This window comes from Camponotus vicinus, unplaced genomic scaffold (genome assembly GCF_025532165.1).
Source record: "Camponotus vicinus isolate PSW18456_S1 unplaced genomic scaffold, iyCamVici1.0 SCAF_4, whole genome shotgun sequence".
In the NCBI taxonomy this organism is placed as follows: Eukaryota; Metazoa; Arthropoda; class Insecta; order Hymenoptera; family Formicidae; genus Camponotus; species Camponotus vicinus.
This window is the reverse complement of record NW_028141976.1, coordinates 4,312,841-4,340,810: the sequence shown is the minus strand read 5'-3', so window position 1 is coordinate 4,340,810 and position 27,970 is coordinate 4,312,841. Positions and strand designations below refer to the sequence as shown.

General features: G+C 34.3%; 1 protein-coding gene across 9 annotated transcripts in view; it reads left to right on the top strand.

Moving 5' to 3' along the window:
* Positions 1-27,846, top strand: part of Rau (RA domain-containing protein rau) — a 54,092-nt gene extending 26,246 nt beyond the window's left edge. For all 9 annotated transcript variants that reach the window (XM_083097687.1, XM_083097685.1, XM_083097690.1 and 6 more), the window contains 4 exons: positions 23,577-23,833; positions 24,532-24,595; positions 24,948-25,187; positions 25,663-27,846. In XM_083097687.1, the coding sequence (XP_082953813.1) occupies positions 23,577-23,833; positions 24,532-24,595; positions 24,948-25,187; positions 25,663-26,028 (927 nt within the window). In that variant the 3' untranslated portion in view covers positions 26,029-27,846. The remainder of the gene's footprint in view (positions 1-23,576; positions 23,834-24,531; positions 24,596-24,947; positions 25,188-25,662) is intronic.
* The last annotated feature ends 124 nt before the right edge of the window (positions 27,847-27,970 follow it).

The window sequence follows — 27,970 nt, the reverse complement described above, 5'->3', positions numbered from 1 at the left end:
ATATCCGGCGCGGTAGGCCGTGTTTCCGGTTTCTTTACGATTCTACAATGCGCCGTTCGAATCCGATAAACCACATTTTATTGTCTCAGTTAAATGTCAAGTTTCCCTCTATCAAATTTTATATACATATATATTTGTTGCAATGCTGCAATGAATTTTTTATTAGTTATGTCTTTGCATCTATCATATATATTTAATTAATATTTGCGTTGCTTTTGCCATATTTTTTATCAATTTTATTTCTATGAATTGTTTTATAAAATAAATTTGTGTATTGTGTAAAGATGACAATCAGAAGTGACGAAATTATCATTGACGCGACATATATGATAGTGTTAGATTTCGAAACGTTCATTGTCCTGCGATTCCCTCGGAGCAAAAACGTTTCTCGCATCGGTGACTCGAGGAAGGTCGAATTCACGACATATCGGACCTTTCAGATTCGCATGGAGATGCTTGTGATCCAAGGACATGTGGTTACGGATTTTACTGCATGTCATATACCATCTCATACTTATTTTAAAGTGTCAAATGTGTCCATTTATAAAAATAGCGGTCAAAAATTTCAATAATTTATGTGTATAGCCTTTTTATTCATCTATATTTATGTAATAGTAATAACTTATGCAGCAAAAGTATTTTTTTCTTATGGTTAAGTACTTTGATTAATGTTGTTGCACTTTGTCCAAGACACGCAATTATATATATATATATATATATATATATATATATATATATATATATATATATATTTATTCGAGAATCATTAATCATTACTTTGCCATTTATATAACCAAATTAATGCTATCTTTATAGTATTTAAATATAATATAACAGTATTTAAATACGCATGACATTAAACACACAAATGCGTAAATTAGAACATTCATTTAGTACAGTTTCTGCCAATGTAAATTCACGGCCGACATTATTTGTTTTCTTCTCGCTCCGGTTTTCTTTATTCACGGAAGGCAGGATGGAAAGAACACACAATAAATTGTGCGTTGCGTTAATTAATACGTGTCGTCTCACCCGCATGATTGCGCGACACGAGGAAGAGATAGAAAAAAGCGGGCACGAAGCAACGTCTTCGTCAAGGCTTTTTCACCGTGGAAGAGACCCCGCATGATGACGAACGGCGGATACACAATAGCCCATAATCAGGATACAACTCATCCAAGATCTTTGCCCATATTCAAGGATATGTTCTTTTAATACAGAACGTGCGACAGAATACAATGGCCAAGGAAAAGACGGTCTTTCGAGTGGAAAATGAGAAGTCCATTTGTACTTCGATCCGATCGATCGCATATTCGGATACCTTCCATCAACTTGCCGATCCGGTTCTGCTCCCATTTTTAATAACTATTTACGAAGCACCGAATGCGCAGCGTGGCGTTCCTTCTGTTACGCCTAAGATAATTATAGATTATTATCCGCTTGCGTTCGGGGGGACGCAAGAGATGGACTCTTCTTCTCGGATGGATCGAAGGGAGGCTTGAGAGTCTTTACCGAATGGACGATCTTAAGCAAACATACTGTCGTCGTAACGAAAACACTTCGGCCATGTAAAAAGTAGAAACCTACCACTCCGTTTTTCATCATCGGTAGTATGGAATTCTTCATCGTTGACGTAACTGAAATGACGGACTCCGTAATCTTTTCGGATCAAGATCGACCTCGTTTACGCATGAAAACACATGCTGCCGAAATGACACTGCATGTGAGAGATTAAAACTTATTGAAAAAATATATTTCAGATAAATAATTTTGTTAAAGAATACATATCGCAATTACCTCTTTTTCGAAAACATGAAAATATTATCGTGCATACGAGATTTTATCGCAATCTCTTATCACAGACATTAGACAAAGAAACGGATGAGTGTGTGTTAAGTTCAAGATTACAGCCGGAAGTGTGGTATGTTAACTAGTAAGAACAACAGCTCAGTTGCAATCGTTGTGAACGTGATAAGCGCAAATCACATCGAATCAGGAAATGTCACTGTTAGAGTTGAAACGAGCTTACCTTCTTACAAAGAACAGTTAGGGAAGAGTTCGTGTGAATATGAAAAAATCTGTTTTATCAAATTCACACATACGCATATATTATATATATATTAAATATAATATTAATAAAGTACATAATAATAAAAAATTATAAATTAATTAATAAATATAGAGGAATTAGTAAAATATAAAATGGTGAATGAAGACATTTATTATCATCTATAAAAATTATTTTCTAACATCTAAAAATTTGGTATATTTGATATTCTTCAATACAATGACGTTGTTTTGACACAATACACTTTCTCAAGTTGGCAATTTAATCTTTCGTGGACGCAACGCCTGCGAGTACATCAATCGTTTCATTCATGTTTTGTAGATATCTATGAACGAAGAAAAAGATCGACGTCGCTTATCTTGTTCGACACGTGAATCTCGTTCTATTCTTACGAGCAACGCGCCAATCACTAGTTTTCTTTCTTCATGGATATGAAGATGATTCGTAGAAAAACGGACAAACGGATAAAATGGAGGAAAACCGTCGATATGTTTAAAACGCGGTAGATAAACAAAAAGAAGCATTTTACAATTTTATTTATAGAAGGATCAATGCTTGTCGCAACGAGCCGGACTACAAATTCTATTAATTGATGACCACCGGAAATCTCTAAAAACAATCATGATTTGACACTCTCTAAAATAAATTTAAATAAATGAAAATTATAAAAATAGCGAAAATAATAACAGAAAGAAATGCCATTTACTGTTTAAAACTGAAAATGTAGAATAAATGTAAGAAAAGTAAATAAAAGTAAAATTTTAGTTAAATTTACTTTAAAAGTAAATTTTATAAATCATGATCCATCTCTCAGATTTAATGGATATCAATCAGATATATTAGGTGCTTTCCATTTACATCAAAACTCAGATAAATCTCACTTCTGTCTTTCTTTAACATGAATGTTGAAGAAAGACAGAAGTGAGATTTATCTGAGTTTTGATGTAAATGGAAAGCACCTATTGACAGTTTGAAGTCTGCTAATTCTTCAGATGGAATTTTTCCACTTTGTGAAACTGATCCGACTTGTCCGATAAAGCATCGTCCTGCTCAATGCCACCGAATGATAATTCCTAATTGAAATGCTTGACCATTATCACGCGGGAATGGCGTAGCGCTACATCCGCGATTTAACACTCGAGTCGGCAGTGAACCGGAATTTGTTGCTTAACGCTCGAGATAATCGACGTATTACGCAATATAACGTTTATACACCTTCTAAGTACGTTTCAACAATTGCGTTTTACATGATCGAATTTCACATTGTTGCCTTGAAGGTGTGTGCAATGTACGAAAATATCGATATGTTTCACGAACAGATGATAAATGATTCATCGTGTGATCTGTCACGGATGAAATCATCATGTCGTAGAACAAACTCTCTCGGTTTCGTAAGAAAAAAATATATTAATGATTTGCATATTTAGATAGAATTTTTGTGATTTTTATTTTGTCTTTGAATTATTTTAATAGGCAATATCAGTGAAGAACTAATAAAAATGATAAGGAAATAATTTTATCCTTATTAATGTTTCAAGCATAAAATTTTAAGACGGAATTCTTGAGTTAATTACGAGTCGTATATAGCAAATCGAAAGCGAGTGGATTTCATTCATGAGTATTATCGTAAGAATTCCTGAGCTGTGAATGTCTTCGGGGATCGCTCACGGGCTACTGGTGAAAGCGCTCGCGAAGCCGGCTTCTCGCACACGCGAAAGTACTCATTCGCGAGTATACTCATTCACGCTTTACCGTGAATTATTACTTGGTTAAACTTGGACGATCCGAAAACGCAGTCCATGCACCGTTAAAGTCGATGCTTTACACGCTCGTAAAATGAACGAAGCTTCCATAACATGCAAGGACAAGAGAAACGGTGGAAACGATTGAATCGTAAATTATATAAGAGGGATGCAAAATTATAAAAGTTTTTCAATAAAGATTATAATCCTGTAAAAGCAAAATTATATTTCATTCATATATAATTTTACTATATTATTATTTATAGTAATTTATATATATATAAATATTTTTAGTATTTATTTTTAATATTTATTTATTTATTTATTTTTTATTTACTTTTTAGATTTGAAGATATCAATAATACTTTATATTTTCGTTATTTATTAATGAGCGCTCAGTGACTTTAAAATTTTAATAATTTTTTCTTATTTCTTTACAATTCTGGTAATAAATTGAACATCATATATACATTGTTTTTTTTAAGAATATTAATAAAATTAACAAATATTTATGATGTTATTTAGATTACTAATATATAACAAATTTATTTTAGAAGATTTATACTAATTTCAGAACTCAGTTGTTATAACATATTAATATTAATAACCGAACATAATAATATTAATAATCGGACACGGATGCGGACTGTCTACTTCGAAGAATATTCTTCAAGCTGTAACGTTGGCGTCTCCAGTATTGCATAGGATTACGTGCAAACACGTGCTAATGCAATTATAATACCATTGGCTATTTACCAATCAAGCGTCAAAGAGCTTTATGTCACTAGGAGTCTATGAAATATTCAATTGTGTTATTATGTGGGACGAGAAATTGCATTCTGGGAATCTGCTCGAACGTCCTTGATTGTTCATACAGAGAAAAAAAGATCGGAACCTGTCATATCTCGAAACGTTATCATTTATTTAATTATGCAGAAATATGTGTCATATACTCCAAACATGTATAATTATTTTTGGAGCACACTGTTTTTTGTAGGAGATTTAATACATTTCCCAACTTTCTAAATTTGCTTTTGAAAGCTAAAGAAATATAAAATATAAAAAAATATTAAATAAAGTTAATCAGAAATTATAATTTTATCAAAATATATAAAATTTCAAAACATACTCCTTTTCACCAGATTATAATCATTTCTTAAATAGGCGATGCATTGCAAGTCGCATTATGCAACAATTCATGAGTCACTCGTATCTGTGTCTTTGTTTCTATGACTATCGAGAATCCTTTCTTGGGTTTTTCCTGTTCAATGTACTTTCAACATCTGGCCGATCGACAATTGTGGTCCAGGTCTCCGGCGCAGATGGTCGAGTTTGTACGTTGCCAAATGATAATGATTGTTACACTTTACATTCTGCCATTTATAGACTTTTATAATGACGACTTAATATTGCGATACAATATCGTATAAATCGGAAGGGTTGGTACAAGGATTTTGAAGGAGTTAAAAAACATTTAAATTAAAAAAAAAAAATTAATAAATATAAGACTCGAAATATAAAATTAACAAAACAGTTATAATGGCAATACGAGTCTAGTGTCGATGTTATAACACATTTATTTATATTACAATCAAATAAATATTGATATTAAAGCATACAAAGAGAGGATAGCGAACGTTTCGACCCTATTTTTGGGTCATCTTCAGCGCGAAAGTATATAACAAAAGATAATATAATAACAATGTGTTTTATATCGGAGTCTGTTACAAAGGTTGCTGTTTAAAGCGATAATAAATGTCTCGGTATCTCATTATCTTGACGATGCCTACGTAAAAACAAAGGACAAAAGTAAAATAAGTTAAATAAATAATGTAATTAATATGAACAAAGAAAGAAAAAGTACTAAATTAAACATGAAATTCTGAGATTGGAATGTTAATTTATTAAAATTGATCTAAATATAAACTGAACATAAAGTCAAAGAAATAAATAAATAAGTTATAAATAAGTTAAATAAATAATATGACTAATATGAACATAGAAAGAACAAAGTACTAAGAATTACATGAAAATTACGAGATTGAAATTATTTTAATGTCAATTTATTAAAAATGATCTAAGTCAAGAAATAAAAATTAAAAGGTTAAACAGATAAGAAGTTAAAACTACGGAAATAAGACTTACTTCCAGGCATCGAAGATAATGACGCGCCGAGGAGATGAATAAAGAGAACTTAACATCCCCGAAGACAAAGATCGACTCGTCTTTAACGGATAAATGTGACTTATATATAAACGGTAAAGAGAGTCAAATAATGTATAAATATACACATACGCAAAGTCGCAGACCTATTTGTTATGATAGAAACTGTGTTAAATTTTTGGCAAGTTGTTGACAATATTTAAATAAATTTCTGGTAAACGTTCAGTATCCGTTTGCAAATTGAAAATAGGGTCGAAACGTTCGCTATCCTCTCTTTGTATGCTTTAATATCAATATTTATTTGATTGTAATATAAATAAATGTGTTATAACATCGACACTAGACTCGTATTGCCATTATAACTGTTTTGTTAATTTAAATTTTATTTTTCATATTTGAAACCCCCAATCTTTGCCCTCAGATATTCCAATTAGCAATTAATACTACCTTGGCGGTGCTAAAAATTAATTATTTTACATGTTTTATATATGTATATCATTTCTTCATTAGTAATAATTACATAATACATAAAACTTGTTATCTAGAAATTTTTAGATAAATTTCAGATACATTTCAGTACATTTACCCTATTTACAACCAGAAAGTGTGTTTTTAAAAGTCCAAGCGATTTCATAACGGTACATTTTTTCTCGCAATACACGAAAGAGAAAGAGAATACAACTGCGGACAGGTCTGTCGAAAGAAAAATTACACAGAGCGACGGGATGCAAGAAGAGATGATTAATTCCTGCGGTCGCGAGGAAGTAATGTGAGATCTCGGGATCGGATCCTCTCTCGCTTCGGCCAAAAGCATAATGATGTGCGAACAGGTTTCCCTCGTGACTCTGGGAAGTTGGCGCCCAGGACGAGCGGACGCGTGCGTGCATCTCGGCCACAGTGTGAAACCGCAGAAAGATCCTTCTTCTGTCGACGATACACGGCATAATGTGTCGCAGTGAAAGCGAACAATTGCAAATGCCGAATTGTACGAGCCATCGCGTGAGGAGGCGATATTAATCGGCGATCGACAAGGGCGTGAAAATTTGAGAATAGAGGGAACGTTCGGTATTGTCTCCCTCGAGTTTCGTGCGACTCCAGCCATCATCTTTTCAAGTCATTTATTTCGTTACAAATTCTCGTACCCGAGTTTGTGGTATTTCTTTATTCTGCTGCCTTATATCAAGAATCCATTAGTACTCTGCGTTACTTATGTGAGAGAACATTTTTACCTTTTACATTTCGACACTTTCCAAACGTGGTGCTTTGACCTAAACTTGGATTATACCTTCCACGTGCGCTTTAACTAGGAAACCAGGTAGCACAGAATTTTTTCACGTACTTGTATACTTCATATTTACATCTATATTCGCAACTCAGTATCCAACATTTTCATGCAAATAAAAGATTTGAAGCAAACGAAAGCTGCCTCACCTTTCGGTGTCTTTTATCGATCGCCTCTTCTCGCGCTGCGAGGGCCTAAACTTGGGTTATACCTTCCACGTGCGCTTTAACTAGGAAATCAGATAGCACAGAATTTTTTCACGTACTTGTATACTTCATATTTACATTTATATTTGCAACTCGGTATCCAACATTTTCATGCAAATAAAAGATTTGAAGCAAACGAAAGCTGCCTCACCTTTCGGTGTCTTTTATCGATCGTCTCTTCTCGCGCTGCGAGGGCCTAAACTTGGGTTATACCTTCCACGTGCGCTTTAACTAGGAAACCAGGTAGCACAGAATTTTTTCACGTACTTGTATACTTCATATTTACATTTATATTTGCAACTCAGTATCCAACATTTTCATGCAAATAAAAGATTTGAAGCAAACGAAAGCTGTTTCACCTTTCGGTGTCTTTTATCGATCGCCTCTTCTCGCGCTGCGAGGGCCTAAACTTGGGTTATACCTTCCACGTGCGCTTTAACTAGGAAATCAGGTAGCACAGAATTTTTTCACGTACTTGTACACTTTATATTTACATTTATATTTGCAACTCAGTATCTAACATTTTCATGCAAATAAAAGATTTGAAGCAAACGAAAGCTGCCTCACCTTTCGGTGTCTTTTATCGATCGTCTCTTCTTGCGAGGGGCAGCGTATGAAAACACCCCGAGAGACGTAAAGTTCTGCTCGCAATAATTCAACGCGACCGAGCGCAAACATGGTTATCGCCGGCGAGCGTTGATATCGTGCTGCGATATACGTACCGCGGTCGGCGCGTCGGCGAACGAGAAAGGGGAATCGGAATGAAGAAACTTACTACAACGAGAGAGAGCGGCGAGAGAGGGATGGTGTGCGTCGAAGAAAGAGTGAATGGGAGCACTGTGCGCCAGATGGCTCGGCTTCGTCGCCGCATCTCGACGCTATACCGCCGAGAGATCCGGTCCCATTGCTATTTCATAACCGGGAGGGACTGTATAATACGAAAGGCACGACGATAACTGTCATGCGACTGACCTCTGACAATTCACGGCGTTTTATGGACTCGGTCGGGTTTATCGCCATGAGATTTCGTAGAAATCTGAGGGAATTGGAAGCGTGGGCGTCATTTATTCCTTGATGATGTTGAAAATATTTTGAAGTTAGTTAAGTCCTGAGGAGGACAATGCATAATGAAGTGAGGGAAACGACAGAAACAATAATTTTTATTTGAACATTCGAAAAGTTGATATTAATAAGCAATAAAATGGAAGATTCATAGTCGAATAATTAAAAAAAAAAATCTATTTTAATAAAATATTCCTTATTCAAGTTTATAAGGGAACTTCTTGTGCGATTAATTGATACATAAATAAATGTAATAAAATTCTTTGTGAATTTAAATACAGCTGTGAAATGTATCCTTTCGAAGGTGATGAGGTGCACGTCAATGATCAAGCTGAATAGGATGTAAAGGGTTGATCCGGAGAACAGATCGGCTATTCGATGTTCAAAAGCTGACCGGATGAGACTCATACAAGGGCTTGAAACAACCGGAAGTTTTGCGTGTCTCGTACAAATATGATAGTACGCGAGTCCAAAGGATCAGCCGGAAGAGATGAGAATTGATAACTATATGATTTTTGTCGAAGAACTCAGAATATTTTCACATGTATCGTATAAAAATTTTAATCAAATTTTAAATTACAATTTTAAAAAATGGAGAAAGAAAAAAGCATGCATAAAAGAAATATAAGACATACACATCACATATCTTTTAAATTAATCAGTCATATTTAATTTGCAATGATTCATATTTAATTAATTCATATAATTTACGCTTTGTATTTATATATGTAACAAATAATTTAAAAAAATATAGTTATAATTACAATAATCAAAGAAGTAAACTCTTTGATCAGCTCTTGAGACAATTAAAGCGTCGATGCATTTAACGCATTACCCGGCATCAGACGGTCAGCGTACCGTGTCTCGTGCACACATGTGCACGTGTCGGCTTTATATGTACACGCACACGTGTAAGTTGGGTCGTTGAAACGCGTAAACGGTTGTAGTACACGGCGCGGTAGCGTACGTGTTACGGCGTATTACGAGTTAAACAACGTAATGATAGCCACGGCGCCAGTACCACAGTATCTGCGTCTGTGAACCCATATACATATATCACGAGGAGAAGATAAAGCATTCATAATACCTTGCAATATTAAACAACAAAATTATAAAAAAATTTTTAAATAAAATTATATATCTTTATATTTTCTTTTTCTAAAATTAAATCTCCTTTTTAAGAGTAATTCTTTATTCAAATTCTTTCTATATTCTTTCTATATTCTTTCATATTCTTTGAAAATCTTAATGATTTTAATGACAATTGTGTTGTATTGAGAGATATAAGCGACATAAAGTAATATTTTAATTATGGATGTGGCGCCAATATCACTTATTCCTTCTAATAACTATGAATAGGACGTTTAAACTTAATTAATGCAATCTCGCGGACTTGTAGGGGTGAATGAAAAGTGCGTTTGTTAAGTGCATTGTGATCAATGAAAGAATTAAAATAATATGACTAATGCGACGTCAGAACAATGTCGTGCATTGTCCTCTTAAGATGTAACGGATGATGTAACATAGATTACATTTATCAAATTACAGAGCGTATAACGAAGTGATCAATGAATTCGGCTCAATTGTAAATTTAAATACTAATGTTTCTATCGATTTTGAATACTTTGAGAAAGAAACAGGCTTTTATTATCCGTAACATTCAATGTTATAGAATATTATATATTTTTCAAGTAATAATCTTATCTATACCATTCATGATTAGACAATAGTAATGATAACGACTTTATGTGTAAAAGAATAAAGATTTCTTTAAGTGTGGCTTTTTTATCGTTGACGGATAAGCTGTTTCAATTCCAAAGTTCCCAATGATTTCACGACGAAAGAGTTAAAGCACGAACACGACGCTTCCGGTGCAACGAACTCGAAACACTCGCACTTCATTACGACACCAATATTAGTTTTACGACCTCTGGAAATAGTTCGGTAAGATATACGTCATCGAAGTCTTGCGCGGCGTTCGACAGCCTATACATAGGCTCTATTGCTATAACTGCACAAAAGGAATGCATCGAGCACAGGTACATGTTGCACCTGCATTTTCCGAACTGCAACTCCCAGTGACGACAAAACAGACGGGAAGTGATTATTCTCGTTTTTTACCAATAAACGTCTCGAATAATTGTCTATGATTCATAGGAAAGAAGTTTTATTTTGTTTCAGTTTGAAAAAAAAATCAAAGATAATGAATTTTTTATTTGTTTCGATTTTATTTATCGAACTGGAGGAAGAGATCATTACAATTTAAAAGATTAAATTTCTCGTGATGAATTTCGTTCTTCTCATAGCATACGACTTATTGACACTTGGTCAAGTGAAGTCAAGAGGATGGGTTAAATGAGACAGTGCTCCTCTGCTTCCTTATTTTTGACTTACAAGTAATAATCTCGAATTGCAATGATTTTTTGCAGAAAGGAAAATAGTTTCATTTGCATATAAATCAATATTTAAAATTTTTATTTAAAAACAGACTTGTAATCTCGGTTGTGGTCTAATAATCTCATGCAGTAACGATAATATTAAATACAATTAATCATATTTAAATATGCATAAATTTCTTTATGATAAATAATATTATTTCATCAGTATTATTTATTTTACTGTAGAACTGGGATGTGGAAGAGATTATGTTGCTGCCAAAAAGTGATATATTTCCTTGTATAAATTTCATGGCGTGCGGCTCTTCTGGGTACGATGTTGCATTATTCATGAAAACTCCCGTACCTTAACTCGCGATAATCCACCCTTGTCGGTGTTATCGTCGCCGGTTACGCCGCGCCAGTCGTCGTAGTCAGGTGTGCGTTCAACGGAAGACCTGGTCGGTGCATTGACTGGGAACAAGGGCGAATTGGCGTCCGAGATACGAAGCGTGGCGACGTGATTGTCGGGACGAAAGCCGAAGGAGTGCAGGACAAAGGAAAACGGTGACCATGACTGTGCGCGCGGATGCAAGACCGTGTTCCCTTTGAGCCCTTTCGTGACTCCCGCGAATTATCTCGCGCGTCCGTATCACTGCAAAAATGATATATCGCAAGTAAATTATATATCGTGGGGTTGAATATCGCTCCGAGATGTATATCGTAAGAAACAAATGAAGTTTCATTTTTTTCGCAACTAGTTATGCATACGTTTTGTTGATTTAATAGCAGTTTTTTTGCATTTCTAGCAAGTATATCTTCAATAAAAATGATGAAATTTTGTATATTCCAATTAATTTTGAGTATGCATTTGTATTACAAAGCGTTGTAATACGTTGTTATATTATAATATTTAATATTTAATAATTTTTAATATTATAATATAATAATTAATAGGATATATTATAATATTTAATATTTAATAATATTTAATATTATAATATAATATTTAATAGGATATATTATGCTTGTATCACTGCAAAAAATGATATATCGCGAATAAATTATACATCATGGGGTTGAATATCGAGATGTATATCGTAAGAAACAAATGAAGTTTCATTTTTTTGCAACTAGTTCTGCATATGCTTTGTTGATTTAATAGCAATTTCTTTGCATTTCTAGCAAATATATCTTCAATATTATAATATTTAATAGGATATATTATAAAGCAATAAATTGCAGAAGATTCTTCATGTCAACCACAAAATCTGCTACTGCTACTTTATGTTTTCAATACTTAAGAGTAGGCGGGAAGCTTTAATGGATGTTTCGGCACGCGTGTCGTGTACGTGAAGAACGCACCCGTTCAATAACGGGTGTCAGTCTGTACTGCTTTGCACACACATTATACACTTCAGAAGATATATTATCATTCAGCTGTCGGCGCCAAATAGAACAGAAAAACAGACCATCTAGGCTAGATTTAAGTAATGACGCAGCGTAGATAAATCAATGTCATAAAATGCTTATAAAATTCGCGATGCTAGTTTGTCGACGAGTCAACGAGTTTAATTTATTTTTTTTGTTCTCAAGGAAAATAAATTTAAAAAACCTTATCTTATAGGCAATTTATATGAAAAATAATATTAGCAATATGATATTTACGATAGAGAGTTTTACGAGAATTAAAAATGATTTTATCGTATATAAACATTTCTGATGATACCAACTAAATACTCTTAATTAACAAATTTAATAGTACGCCAACTTCCGTTCGTATAAACTAGGACCAATTATGAATCTAAATTTAAGCCATTAAATTGATTTATGTAACTGAGTGAGCCTAATTCGATTTAAACGAAACTTATATTTATATTGATTGAAGCCAAGCTTATGCTGCATAACGCATTTATTTTATATACATACATATATATAATTTTATAAATATATTATTAAAAATATTAAAATTAAGAATAAATATAGTAATGTTATTTGTCGAAAATGTTGTAGTAAAATTGTTTTCTTATAAAAATTTGTAATATATAAAGACCTCTTGATATAAAGAAAATTCAAGAGCAGAATGTATTATTTTAACAGAGATTATGCAATTTTAATAAATTAAAAAATATATATCTGATGACGCGCATCGATCGATCAAAGGTTAAATATGATGTAAACAGTACATAAGCCTCAAACAAGATATTACGCGATCTCCAATTACGCTTTAATTTGTCTTCCGCTCGGAAGGGCGTCAGATGAGTTGCAAGTACGATAACTATGCTCGTTTCCCTATTTCGAGAGATCGCTAGAATGACACGCTTGATGAGATTAGAGCCGTATCTACGTCCCCGGACCCCGGCATAGGATGTTTTGTCGCTCTTCCACACTCTACGAACCGGATGCGAGCGTTCCACGCACGGCTGTGTCGCTAATAATCGCGCGCGTGTTGGTGGTAACGGGGGACTTAAAGTTGGTCGAGTTGTTCTCGTTTAAAACAATCAGCAGGAGAGGAAGGACCAATTATACGGACCTGTGACTGTCTGTCACCGACCTCCTGTGGGCTCCTTAACATTACCGCACCGGGTTACAAGTATAAGCAATCAAAACAACATGTTTAAATGTGTATATAAATAATTCATTGTAATTGACAATCTATAGTAATTAATTTCATTTCTTGAAAAAAATCGGAAAAAAAGAAAGAATGATTTTGAACGTTTGAAATAATCATGGACCACTTCATGATACAAATATAATGTTGAATAAGGAATAAAAATATCAAGATCAAGTTAATTATATTTTATAATTGTTTAATATCTCATAATATTAATTATGTAATTTCTAATAAATAATATTTTGTAGATTTTCCTTTTTTAATTTTGGAGGGTGATTAGCCTCTTCCAGATTCTTGTAGGCAAACGAATTTTTAAAAAATACTTTCAATGGACTTTTGATGATACTCATTGTCAGTAGACTTGAACTTTTTTGCAGTTAATGAATGCAATAACGGTAATTGCGGCACATTTTCAATTCCGTTCATGTTAGATACAATTGAGTACGTACGCTATAAACGATCTTTTATCTAACTCGTTAATTATACGGACAATTCAGCCACGGATAACTGCACTGAGCTCGCTTTAAATATCCGTTTTAAGAAAGTTGCTAGGTTGCTGGGTTATTACATTAAGTGTATATAAAGCAACATTACATGTTCGCATAATTGTGCCGCTGGCAACATAGCGTTTCTCCAGGGAAGTGCCGCTTTCGCGCATCCTGTAAAAAGAAGCTATTCCGGTGCGCATACGTAATTATTTTTTATCGCAAGCTAATGATTTGAAGATCGCGATGGTGCTAATGTTTTTGTGAGTAATAACATATAAACTACGTTATAAAATGGAACATATTTTCTCGATAGGCCTTTCTTTTTTCTTTATATTCTAAGTCTTTATATCCTTCATAATTTTTTTTAATTTCTTTAATCACATATCTTTTTTATCTCTTGTGACAAAATATAAAATTGCTACCTTCCCGAAAAGGACATCCGTTTTCTCTGTAATAAAATACTTTTGGAATACTTTTCGAGGAGTGCTTTACATAAGAGTGGGCGGTATTTTCCTCGCAAAAGGGAGACTTCGCCAGCTGTCTTATTCTTTTAAAAACGCAAAGCCGGCACGCGCGACACCACGTCCGTTCCGCCTTTCGAGAGGCGACAGGATGTAAACTCGAAAACGATCCATATCCTGACGGACTACACAGTCTGTCCCCTGTAAAAAGTGATGGAAATAAAACGATTATCTCTGTTTCATTGGTCACGCTTACTCGACGGATGTCCTGTGTGAACAAATGCATTATATTGTATATATTTTCTTGACCAATAACATATTAATTTCTTCAAAAAAATATTAATGAAACTTTCTCATACGTTTTAGAAAAAAATTGTATCAAATCTTACATAATAAAATTCCACGAGTGGGAGACGGAAATTTCTTGCACTCGAAGAAATGTGCGTAATAATCCTTAACACGACCATTTGCGCTTCCGTGTAACTCATTGCATAACGCATTTATCCGATTTATCCACTGCATAATGCAGTTATTACGTCATTACCATCAATTCACTAAAGTAAATAATGACTTTTGTCATTATTGAAATAAATACGCCTCGGTATATATAGAAGTATCTTGTAGATTTTTAATATACCAATTAATTAATATATATCTTGGCATACGTGGAATTTAAATCATGTCTAATCTCTCATCGAGTGTATCAGAGGTATTAATGTAAATGTAATTGGTTGTCATATCTGGCAATCATCTGGCAACATAATAATTAAATTTGCGTGTCCTAATAACCGATATACGACGGAAGACAGTAACCAATGAAAGATTCGGTAATTACTAAAGAAAAAAATTGAAAAAAAATTGAAAAAAAATATTTAAATACAAGCATCTTTGTCTTTCCCTTTCTCTCGGGTAGTGTAAAGGGACGACTATTTGCGGCACGTCTATCACGCGAATTGCATCCTCGCAATGGCACGCGTATGCACTCGCCCGTGCAACGAGTAGTAACAACATGCGGTTTCGCTTTCATCTCGCGCGTAGAGAAAGAGAAGCCCCGATACCATATGGCTCCAGAAGAAGTTTACACACGGGGTGAAGTGTTCGCAGGAAGGAAGCTTTCCAGCATGACCGTGCGTATTATGTTCCATGTACTGAGAACACATCGCGAGGGACACGGGCCGCTGTGTAAAAGCGGGGCACGCGATGAGAGCACGTGCCCCCCTTTTCTTCTTTAGGCTGCTCCTTTGTATTGCTCGAAGGACCGGAAGCGGGTGTCAATTGTCAGCTACTCGAACGTCCGTGGCCGGACACGGGACGGATCCTCCCGAGGTAGCGTCTCCTCGCTCCTGTGTGGTCCTTCGCGAGAGGCTTCTTATCGAGTGTACGCGAGTGTAGTTTGCTGTCAGAGATGCAGCGCGTGCATAAATATGATATCGATGGGTATTGTCATATTTTATGCGTATCTTAGCTTCGCAGTGGTAATTTAAGGCCGCAGACTTCGATCAACAATTTTTAATCTCTATTGCATTTCAAATATATTTCTTTGTTTGCCACTTTATGATAAGATATGCTTGAATTGTCTTCAATTACTTATTGTGTTAATAATTTAAAAATAGAAAAATTATTATATATTTTCTTAAAATCGCGAGTGTAAGGAATTATTTAAACAAAGGTTGGCACGTAAGAAATAATAATTTCGATACTGGGTTATTATATAATATCAATATTGTCAGAGGCATATATTATCATGCAACTGTTGTTAATTAATACAAATATGACGTATAATTTAGATTAGTCATTCTCACCAGTTGTATTCTTTCCGGTTGCATGCAATCTTTTTAACAAATTTTTTCGAATATAAAAAAATAATGAAAGCATTATTATAAAATAAAAGTAGATAAATCTGCCGTTACAACGGTAAGCCACAAAAGAGGATCGCAAGATAATCTTGACCCACACTACATGTAGCATTGCCTCGTCATCATTATTACCGCCATCAATTTCATGCGATCTAGCATCCTCAATTTTATAACCCAAATGTAACAGTTTACTGTTCCGTGGAAATAGAACATAATTACGCACAACGTTACAATAACATCCTGGTTTTACTGGTTCTATTTCATGTAAATGATGAGTGTTAGACTACAAATGGAAGAGAAAAAAAATATCTTTTTAATAAAATCTTTTAATTTTCACAAAACATTCTAGCTTGAATAATATTACAAAATCGGTATCGAATGTATGGCACTACGCTTGTTGCAACTACATTTGATCAAGTTTAACGATACTTCTAAGAAATTGCGATCGGCTTGTTCAAAATATTTGATTCCGACAATGCAAACGAAAGTGATTGACCCTCGCGTGAAATTCCTGACCCCAGAACGATAGGTTCAAAGACTCGACACGCTCGATTTAACATCGTTTTCTTTCTGACAAGAGGAACCGTGAAAACTGGCGCTTTCATGCTAGCAGCAGATAGGGTGCCCTCAGTACAAGAAATAAGACATAAGAGTCCGTTATACGCAGCTTAAACTGCATATGCTAATTAAGATTAGGAAAAGGAAAAGAGCACTATTTTTAAATTAATTTCATGTGAATCCACGATAAAATAAAATATAAATCTCAACGCTCCTTTCCTAGAAAGAAATTAATATTTTTTAATTTTATGTAACATAATTTATATGAAACACAACGCACATACACGTATGAAACAATGCACATGCAATATGTAATATAATATAAAATTAAACAATATTAATAGAGAGATATTCTTTCTCTCTCTCTTTCTCTATTTAAGCAAATTACAAATTTAATATATTGTAATAGATAAAATAATCTTTTATTTAACAAAATCATATTTAACAAAAGTTCTTATGGAATAATTACTTTTCCAGATAAGATTATTTAAAACTTTTTGATTAGTAAGTAAACGTGTTCATTTCAAAACTCTTTGTTTGATAATGAATCAGCCGTGACAGAAATGATGTTCTGCGATCCGTTTTTCTCGCAGTAAAACGTCTCGCAATTTCCCATGAAATTTTTTTTCCCAGAACAATATAATTTCGCGTATACTCGTAGAAACTCCTTACCTAATCCGCGCGACAGTTATTCCTGTTATAGATTGACATTATGTAAACCGGGTCGTGTGACGATTTGCAGCAAAGGAAGGAGTCGCACGAACGACGTTCTGCCAGCCACCACGTCGAATTCTCATCTCGCGGTTTCCAGTCACATGGTGCTCTTTCATCGAGCGTGTGAAGTGTGCTCCGTTCGGCAACAATTAATTATCCCATGGCTTTCATTGTCTCGCGTCGGGAAAGTGGCGCGAAAGTAAGAATCCGCAGGAGATATCTGTCGAGAGGTTTCTCAACGGACCCACGTCGGGTCTTTTAATCTCGATCGCTAATCTGGATCGGCGAGCGATCCTGAAAGGACGAGGGATCACGTGGGATCCGGAGAGAGTGACGATTGTACGCGGATCAATCGCAAAGTACTGAATTTAATGACTGCATTCTGGATACATTGTGCGAGATTAATTAACATAACGAGCAGTTTGTCGAGACGTCGCAATTATAAGAAATTCTATGGCAACCGTTGATTTTAATTATAGTCTAATTAACTGTTTAATTAAATGTTATTATGACGATTACTGTGCACCGGGCAATGATTTCAATTATAATTATAATCGTCAACTGTCTCAGAACAGTGCCATCGATATCCCGCTCGCATGCTAACAACAGCGAAAGATCAGTCCGTTATCACTATGTCGAGTGTCGCATGATTGATATAAATTAATTAAAGTCGATGACACTTGAAATCCTATATTATCTGCTGACAATGTTCGAGGTGGCCGATGATGATTCCACGCGGCATACTGATCAAATTATATGCGATCAGCAAAGTCTTTGTTACTACGTGTCGCAGGTGTTGATGGATACCGTTTTCGTAAGTAATCGTGAAACTAAAAAGTTTAACAAAAATAAATTTTATAATTTTATAGATAAAAACTTCATAAACCTACGTGTGAGATTAGTTCTCCTTTATTTAATTATCTGCGAGAAATTAAATCGAATTTTTTACCAACGTATCAAAGAGAGCCTTAGAGATAATAAGAAAAATAAAATGAATAAAAAGAATTAGGAGAAAAACACCACATGAAACGAGACCATAATAGAACGCCCTATATAATAATTCTAAAAATGTTGATTGTACGCTTTTGAAACGCTATGATGTTCAATGGACCTTTTGCGGGGGGAGGATATAATTACTCCTGCAATATTCAGGATCTTTAAGCGAAGTATATGAGAGCAGAGCGTTTTTCTCTTCGTTAGAAACGAGTTTTTGTTTTACGCTATCCTCGAGGCCCTTCTCCGACCGGAAGCTGAGAAGAGGGAACACGTGCTCGAGCAACGATGGTACCTGAAGACTCCGTGAGGAAAAATGGTGATTGAGGGCCGAACAGCACGTGCCACGCATGTAAGAGGAGATGCAGGATTCAATGGAGTGTCAGGATAAGAAATTTATTATGCGGAGACTTCTTACCTGGGACTTCTCACCAATATATGACTGATTACCATTGGAACTACTGTTCACGTGGGGTAGCATGAAAATGAACGAACATATTGTCTCGAATATATCGAATCTACGTAGCCTGCGAGATATCCTAATATTTTTCATTTATGAGTAATATAAGTAAAATTTTTTTACTTGTTAAAAAAATCTGAAAATTATGATGGCTAATCTTTCAGTGAAGCTTTATAATCAAAATGTATTGTGGGAACAACACGCAAATTTTTTTCTGTTGTTTAAGCAATTAAATCTTATGTTATATTCGGTATCATGAAAAATTTAATGCGTAATAATATGTAATTAGTTGCATATAATTAATGAATTAATTTTTAAATAAAACACACGGCGGGTCTATTATCTTTGTATACAATTTTTTTCGCTATTTGACTTGATTGCCGCTCATGCGATATAGCGTCGACGTCGCCCATCTTATCAATTGGAGAATAAATATTATAAATAGACGGCGCCATGCAAGAGAAAACACGTATCAAGAATAATAAAACTTAGTGAGTCAATCCAGACTCACTCTCCCCTAGTTATATTTAATATGATATTTCACAGAATATAAATGGAAATTTACTTTAAAAAAATAATGCTTAAATTATCACAGATCACATATTAAAATTGATTACAAATAATTTATATGATTATAATTATATGATTATTGAGACAGATTAGTTGCAATTTTTTCGACATTTATAAGCATTTAAAGTAACTCTTCCTTTCAATATTTCCTTCGATGTAAAATGAATTTCAAAATGTTCATTATGCAAAAATGAGATTATTTATTAATTAGAAAAAAAGCGAACTAGTTTAAAAGAGCATTTCCGTTGAAAGGTGTCGCTTACCTTGTTCTGCAATGTTACATATATCAAGAAGCATATGATACATATACCGGGTGTCGTTTCGGAACAAGCGCTAGGAACCGAGCCATCGATAACGATAAGTTCGCGATAAAGGCGACTATATTTAGAACGCCAATGGGCTACTGGTAGAGTAGGACGAATAAATAGCAAGAGGCAAAAGTAGAAAAAAACAAGGCTGATTTAAATGTACAATTAATAACATAGAATCTGAAGAATCCTGAAGAGACTGTGCCTTGCTGTTCCGCTTCGCGAAGAGTAAGTTTGGGATTTTTATGGATTCCAGCTAAATTGGACCCCTCATTACGAGGGCATCCCGTGACATATGGCACCCACCATCCCATTTTACGTTTCATTTTTTTGCCGCATTGTGAGCTCGATATGGCGTATTAGCGGCTAGATTTTAAGACTTCTTCGAATTCCTCAATGTGGCTTCTTCATTAAAGCTTCGATTTACAGAACCAGTCTTTAGGGCGATATAAAAATACAACTACTTTTCCCATTTGGAATCAGCTATAAATTGTGTAATTAACGAATATATATAAAAAGCGAAGTCGTCGAACAATTCTTCCGACACAATTATAATTTATTATAAGAAGCAATGATAATATCATAAATCGAATGAATCTTTGACTAGTGAGACTGCTGAAATAATTATAATTTAAAAAATATCATGTTTTTCTATGAAATTTTATATAAATTATGCTGTTAAATAAATTATATAATTTATTGGTAAATTATTTGGTGTGCTAATTAATAATTTTATATTGTATATTGATATGGTGAAATTTTTCATTTACATTATTACCTGATCAATATCTGAAAACAAAAAACTATGCATAATATTAGTAAAAAATACAATATTTTTTTATCATTTTAATATATTTCTTATTGTATATATAGCATGTGATGCATACTGTAACAGCTGCTATCATCTCGATAGCAAAGAATCTTTCTGCAGCACTTTAATAATTGACTGTAACGTAAGATCAAGGGCACGAAAATCAGTCCGCATGTTATCAGAATCTCCTTTCTGTGCGCTTTTATAAATAGCGGCGGTGATATCATGTACATTATGCAAGGTGAGGTGTACGTCGATAACTTCGTTCGAGGTATGAATACATTTCGCAGAACAATGCATTCCGTCTAAAGTCCAATACATAAGTTGAGACATAACAAAACAGCTTAAGAAAAATAAGAAGATATTTAATAGTTTCGATTTTCTCAGTTTCTTTTCGATATTAAGTATCGATGTTGGATTTGCTTTATAGTTATTAAAATAGAGATAAAAATCATCGATGCTACGTTTTTGACAGTGATATCGATCGCACGTGCGCAAGTCAAACAATATTTTTAACTCGAAAAAAAAGTCGCACCGAAATATCCCAAGGTGTATTTCTGTTCTATATAACCGGGTGCGAGATATTGGAGCTTACCGTTCGTAACCGAGTGTCGTACGTCCTTTCTTGATCCTGACGAAGCGCAGACCTTGCTTTGACATTCGCATGCCTTCTAACTCCCGCATTTTCACTTTCATTAGCCGTTAGTCGGACGAAAGGTCGATCGTTTATACTCACGAGATGTGTGCTACTCCTGAAATGTGTGTTGGAAAATGGAGTAGCTCATAGGAGTTGTACAAATACAATATATATGTAAAGGTAGAAGAATGATTTACACATTCTTGTGTCGTTTTATTAATTTTTCTTATTATTTTATGAGTTTATTTTTTTAAATATAATTTTTTTTAAATTTACACTTTAATATGATTTACTTTGTTATTAGCGGATTAAAAAATTACTTATAAAGGATGAAAAATTATCTATGATGTGTTATTAAACTGCATACTAATTCCATACGCGTGATTTAATTATATTTAATTATATTTATTTTATTTCGAGATTTATTTTATAGTAAGATATAAATATCGATAAGAATAATATAAATACCTTAAGATATAGATACCTTATTTCTTCATTAACTTTACATACCATTTATTTAAGTAATATTAGAGAAAAAGTACTATTAAAAGTAATATTAGAGAAGAAGTAATTGATAAGATCAATGATTCATAATGATCTTTACACTTTGTCCGGTTGTGGTATAATTAAGGAAAAAATCTGTTCAAAAGATTGGTGCACACACACTAAAGCAACTTGCGTAAATGCCATTACGTAAGCGCATTGGAATTCCAATAGCTGAATCAGAAATTTCTCTGTATCCATGTACATAAAGATGCACTTCTGTGAAAACTTCTGCGAAGGCTCCACTTATCAAATAAAGTTCGATATTTTCTTCTCTCTCAATCGACTCTTAATTGTCATAAAATTCCGAAAATTTTACGGTAGGTTTATACGTTCAATTCGTGTGATTCTTTTATGAGAATATCTAGTTCATTAATTAACAATATAAATCGACATAAAAAAGTATTTATATCATTACACTTGATTAATAATAAGATATTTAATAATTTTCTTTTTAAAATGTAGCACTATGTTAAATTATAAATATTCAATTCTTTTTTATTTCCTTCCGATTCATTTCCTTTCAGCTTCGGAATTGTAAATTAGCATTTTGGTGTTTTTTCTCAAAAGACCCCTGACATTGCACAATAAGACGAAATGTAAGAATAATCTCGACGAATCTAACTTACATGCGATTGCGTCAGTACAGCAACGGATTCCATTGTTGATATTGTAATAAGCGTATTGAAGATATAATCCCATGATTGTCGTCGAAACGTGTTTATTTCACATGATAGGGGCTTGTCAGCCGGATCCGGACGGAGTCAACTGGATTTCGTAACACAGGTTCCGGTTTCACGCGATGATTTCAATTTATACTGGCTTTGGCGAAATCACCACGCGTGAATGAATGTGCAAGCACGTTCGAATCGTATGTCCGTATGTTTGTACCGGATCTGCATCAGAAAAACTTTCGACAAAGCTATAAAAGCGTACGACTGACTCGTAAAATCTCATCAACGATAACTCACGTCGAGAAGACATTGCATGGGAAACGAACACGTGTTTGCAACACCAAATTTGACGTTCCCTTTATTTGTGACACTGGTATACAAATGTTCTTAATATTGAAAATGTGTGAAAATTGCGAATTCTGGTTGCTACGAAGATAAAAGTGTGTATTATGACTTAAGAATAAGAATATTAATATTTTTATGCTTAAAAGTTAAAAAAATTTTTTAATGTTTTATAATCTAAAAATATATATATTCCGATAAGTTTTCTGCTTTGCATAAAATTACATCCATTAGCTCAAATCCGCATATATACAATAAGTCCAGAAAACGGATGTTAGCGTATGCATGAGTGAGGTGGCATCTGTGAAAGGGCGATCTGGTGTCTGGTTTATTTTCGGTGCACGCATCCCCTCATAACCAGTCGTATCGGAAGGGTTGATAGTGTTTTATGCCGCGTGCGTGGGCAACGCCTGTCTCCGAGTTAATTATGGACTAATTGTCAAGGCCCGCTCTTTGGAGGTTTTTGCCGCGCTGCAAAACAGGACGTCGTCTTCCTCTCTCTCTTTGTTGTTGCTGAAATTAACTTAAACTGAAAAGGAGATTTCTCTACTTATTCTCACATACTTTTCGACGAATGTCATTATGACTGATTAGACTAGTTTTATACCGTGACTAATTCGAATACTTAAACCTGTAATTCTTGTTGCAGACCACCATCAAGGTCTATGCCAATTGCTTGCGACCGGACATCGAATATAAGACCCTGAGTATCACTTACGAGACGACCTGTCGCGAGGTCGTGCAAAACCTTCTGAACAAATATCGCATGAGACATCGCGATCCTCGATTGTTTTACCTGATCATGGAGGTGACCGTAAGAAGAGCCAACGTGCGCACCGTTTTGCCGCTCGACGAGGATGCGCGGCCAGCTGTCCTGCAATCCTGCCATCCTCGCGGTGATTCCAGGTACGCTTGCTTGCCCTCCACTTTCGTACTTTATTCCCGACCCTTTCGGTTTCGGTCGGTTACGTGACGTAATTTCAGGGCTCGTGACCGTAAACACGTCTCGTGGACTACTGAGCATGAGTTATAACAACAGTCGACGTTCTTCACGTCGCTCGCCAATATAATTCTCGGGTACAAATGATCGCGTGGGTCGCTGCACATTCGCGGGGAATGTAAAATCGGCTATTCGGTTGCGAAACCGAATGGAATTCTTGATATTTTACGGTGGTCTCAGTCGTAAATGCTATGTGGATTAAGTTTTAAGGAAAACACGAGGATATTTTTAAGATTCCATGCGAACGTTTATGTTAAATGTATCTGTAATCCAGAAATTATGACACATTATTTTGATATGATACAATATTTTATCTGAAAAATGCTATGCACACTTTTGCATAACTTGACCAAAAAGAAGCTGTAGTTGTTTGACGATTAGAACGGTTTTCCGACACGGCTAATGTTTTCTTGGTAGTATAAGACTTCCGGTGCGACTTATACGTAATACAGGACGAGAGCGTTTGTCTTCCCGGCACAAACCGGTGCTTTAATACAGGAGTAATGCTTGTTCGTGTCCTTTGAACTCACCGACTTCTACCAGAGTCGCGGAATCTTCGGCACGTAAACTTGTATGCTTACATATGCCTCCTCCTTGTTTGCAGGTTCTCGTTGCAGACGCGTCGTGGCGGACTTGTCAAAATATACGACAGCGCACTCATGTCCGGGGTAAATAAATTTTCAGTCTTCTAAGCAAACAGAGATACATTTTAATATTAAGTATAATATTCAAGAATAAAAATATTTTTTCCTATACAAGAAACTTTTTAATGTTTCAATGTATTGTGAATTTTACAATTATATCATATAGTTTTTTTTAAACTAAATATATATTTTGCCATAAGAATTAAATACCATTAAGATGTAAATAATAAAAGACATTTCATCATTAAAAATAATTTAAAATATAAAGTTCATTCAGTTGTATTATATAGTTTGCTAAGTATTTTATGATAAAAAATTATATTCTTTTAAAAACAATTTTAATCTTTTGCAATAATTGGGGACTTAATATTCACAGTCGAAATACAAGAGCCTTTTGGTCTCGGAGCAGACCACCGTAGACGAGTTGATCCAGATGCTATTGAGTTGCTACAGCTCCAAGGAACCAGTGGAGCAGTTCTCTCTCTACGAGGTCTGTGAAGGTGAAGAGTACCAAAGGAAATTACACCCTGACGATTCTCCGCTTAAAGTCACACAACGGTGGACCAGCACAGATCGACACCTTCGCATTAGGCGTAATCCAGATTACAGGCGGAAGGTATTGTATTTGATTTATTGTGATATTCCGATAGAGCTCAGTTCGTTTAAATTTGTGCTTTATGAGCAAAAGTAATTATTATGATATTTATTTTAAAAAAATTGTTTTCTATCTTTTAAATTTTCTATTCTATAACTAGTGAAAATTTTTGAAAGTGCTTCTAAATAAAATATAACATATTTAATATAATAATCTTTTGAAAAATTTTTAAAAAAATTATATTACGAAGAAAACGTGTGAATAGTAGTTTATGATTGTTTTATTTATAAAGAGGAGACATCCATCTCGTGTAATAAATTAGATTCAATGAATCATCGATCTTTGAAGAATAGAGATTATGAAACATGTATACGCTCAAACAAAGATACTGTCGTCAAATTCAATCCGTATATAATTATGCTATTATCGGAATTATTCATAAGAGCTTAATAGAAAGTCAAATCTCTTACACAATCCGACATCGTCGTCGTTTCAGAGCATGTGGGCGTCGGACTCGAGTATCCTGGCAATGTCGAGGCTGGATCTCCACGACAGTCCTCCTATCCATTACAGTTCGAGAATCGACAACAACAATCATTTGAGTTTGCATCATCTCGCTGGAAAAACCGTTAATATTGCCACTAACAACAATAACAACATCATTCATCGAGATCAGCATCACTCGTCCTTAGGTTCCATTAATCAGGCGCCGCGAATCGTCGTACCTCATAGCGCGGATCTTCCGCAGGTACAGTTACCGCGAATGCAGCAACTTCCACAAAGCGTTCCGTCGACGCCGATCTCGGCAAAACATGTGACTGCCTCTTCTTATGCCGATTACGAGAATTATCTCTTTATATAAGAGCAAATCGCACACACGAGCTTGCGTAAACGTCATCGAAGTTGAGAGAAATTGCGTCAATCGCGAAAATTCGACTCGCGAAACGGTCAGAGTTACCAGAGACTTATTGGGGATACTAGAAAACATGCGTTGCGGCTATTCGATAGCACGATTGTCTTCGTATGTAATATGTAGACTTCAAATACTAAGAGCACTATGAGGCGTCAACAAATATGTACCTTCGAATTGTGTTAGAAAATTATTAATGCATCTTCTCGATGCAATTTGGATTTATTTAGTTCTTACTTGGGCTAATATATTATGATTTGACGAAGCTCGTTTCCTTGTTGAGGGAATTTAATTTGCATCAAAACAGATGTGATAATTTCTGACGGATATTGTGATGTTTAATTAATATTTCAACGAGCACATGAAAAATATTTGCAATAAAAAAATTATATTTTTAGCTTTATTTCTTTATATTTATATAAAAAAGTCATGGTTTTTTAAAGAAGTTCAAGAACAAGAAAATCGCAATGATTAAACGCTCGTTTGCTGCCTGTATTTCAGCTGATCGAAGGTTGATAACAAAGAGAATTTATTATTATATTAGTTATATATTAGTAGTGAGGGAAATTGTACCAAAGGTAGACGTATAAAATTATAGTGTATTTATATATGTACGTATAAATAATATATGCTGCATTCGTAAAATTATATGCGGCACTCATCAAGTCTGACACATACACTTAAGATTTTGATAATTTTTATAAATATTTGTTTATATAATTTCTTGCACATTCGAAAAAAAATATTGACTTGATGTCCGAAAAAATTTTTATATCTTTTTTTATTATAAATATAAAATTGTCAGATAAATTTTTTATCGGGTCAATATAAGATTATCAGATTAGTTTAATAATAAAATCATGTAACCGCATAGTTCAAAAATGAAACTCGTTTCGAGTGATTTAAAACGCGAGAAAAATTTCCGAAATGTATTATTATTTATTTATGTAAAATGTAAAAAGCGTTTAATTAAGCGTTCACCTGAAAGTAATTTTAAATTATTGTTATAAACCTCTCTCGTCTATCCAAAATTTCGTACGAGTCGGCCGAAACAGAACACATCTCCTACGTGTAAATATTACAGGCGGGAGAGAAAAATGTGTTCAAGTAACATTCATTGTTATCGCATTATTTAGCGAATTACCCCGTATAAGAATTTGTAACAATCATTTCTCTCTAGTTGCGTATATACATATATACATATCGTTCTTTCTAATCGCGTATAATTACGGAAATGTAATTTACAAAACGTCAGACTGCAGATTGCAAACATATTGCTCCCGTTATCGCAAAGGCAAACAACTTTATCGCATTGAAACTAATCAGCTGTCAAGCATTAATGCAACATCTGAGAAATTGCGCGAAACACTTCGAGAATTATTACACAAGATTAATGGCGATTTACGCGACTTCATTATTTCCATACCGTGGAAATGAATAAATGAAGGTCCGTTTTCTCGCCGCAGAGTACGTTCTAGATTTTATTGCCAAAGAGTCGATACAAGGCAGAGAGAGAAATACATATATAAAAACATATATAAAATAATCACGCGCGTCGAATACGGCAGCCGAATGTGCATTTATGTCTATACAAGAATCTTTGATGTATGTATGTCGTCCGTAGTAATGTGCGTCGATGGGACATGGTTTCATGTCGCACTTATATGTCGAATTAATGTATTTACGTAGAGTGTAAATATCTTTTTGTATTGTCCGTTTATGTTTTATAGGAGAGAATATCGAATAATATGATTTATGTGTCTTAAAACATTCTCCGTGTTTTTATTTCACTTTACGATTGAATTTTTCGCCATCGTGTTGCATTTTAAATATGCCCTTTCTTACATGTATCTATAATATTATAATATATCACATAAGGATTCATCGAATATGC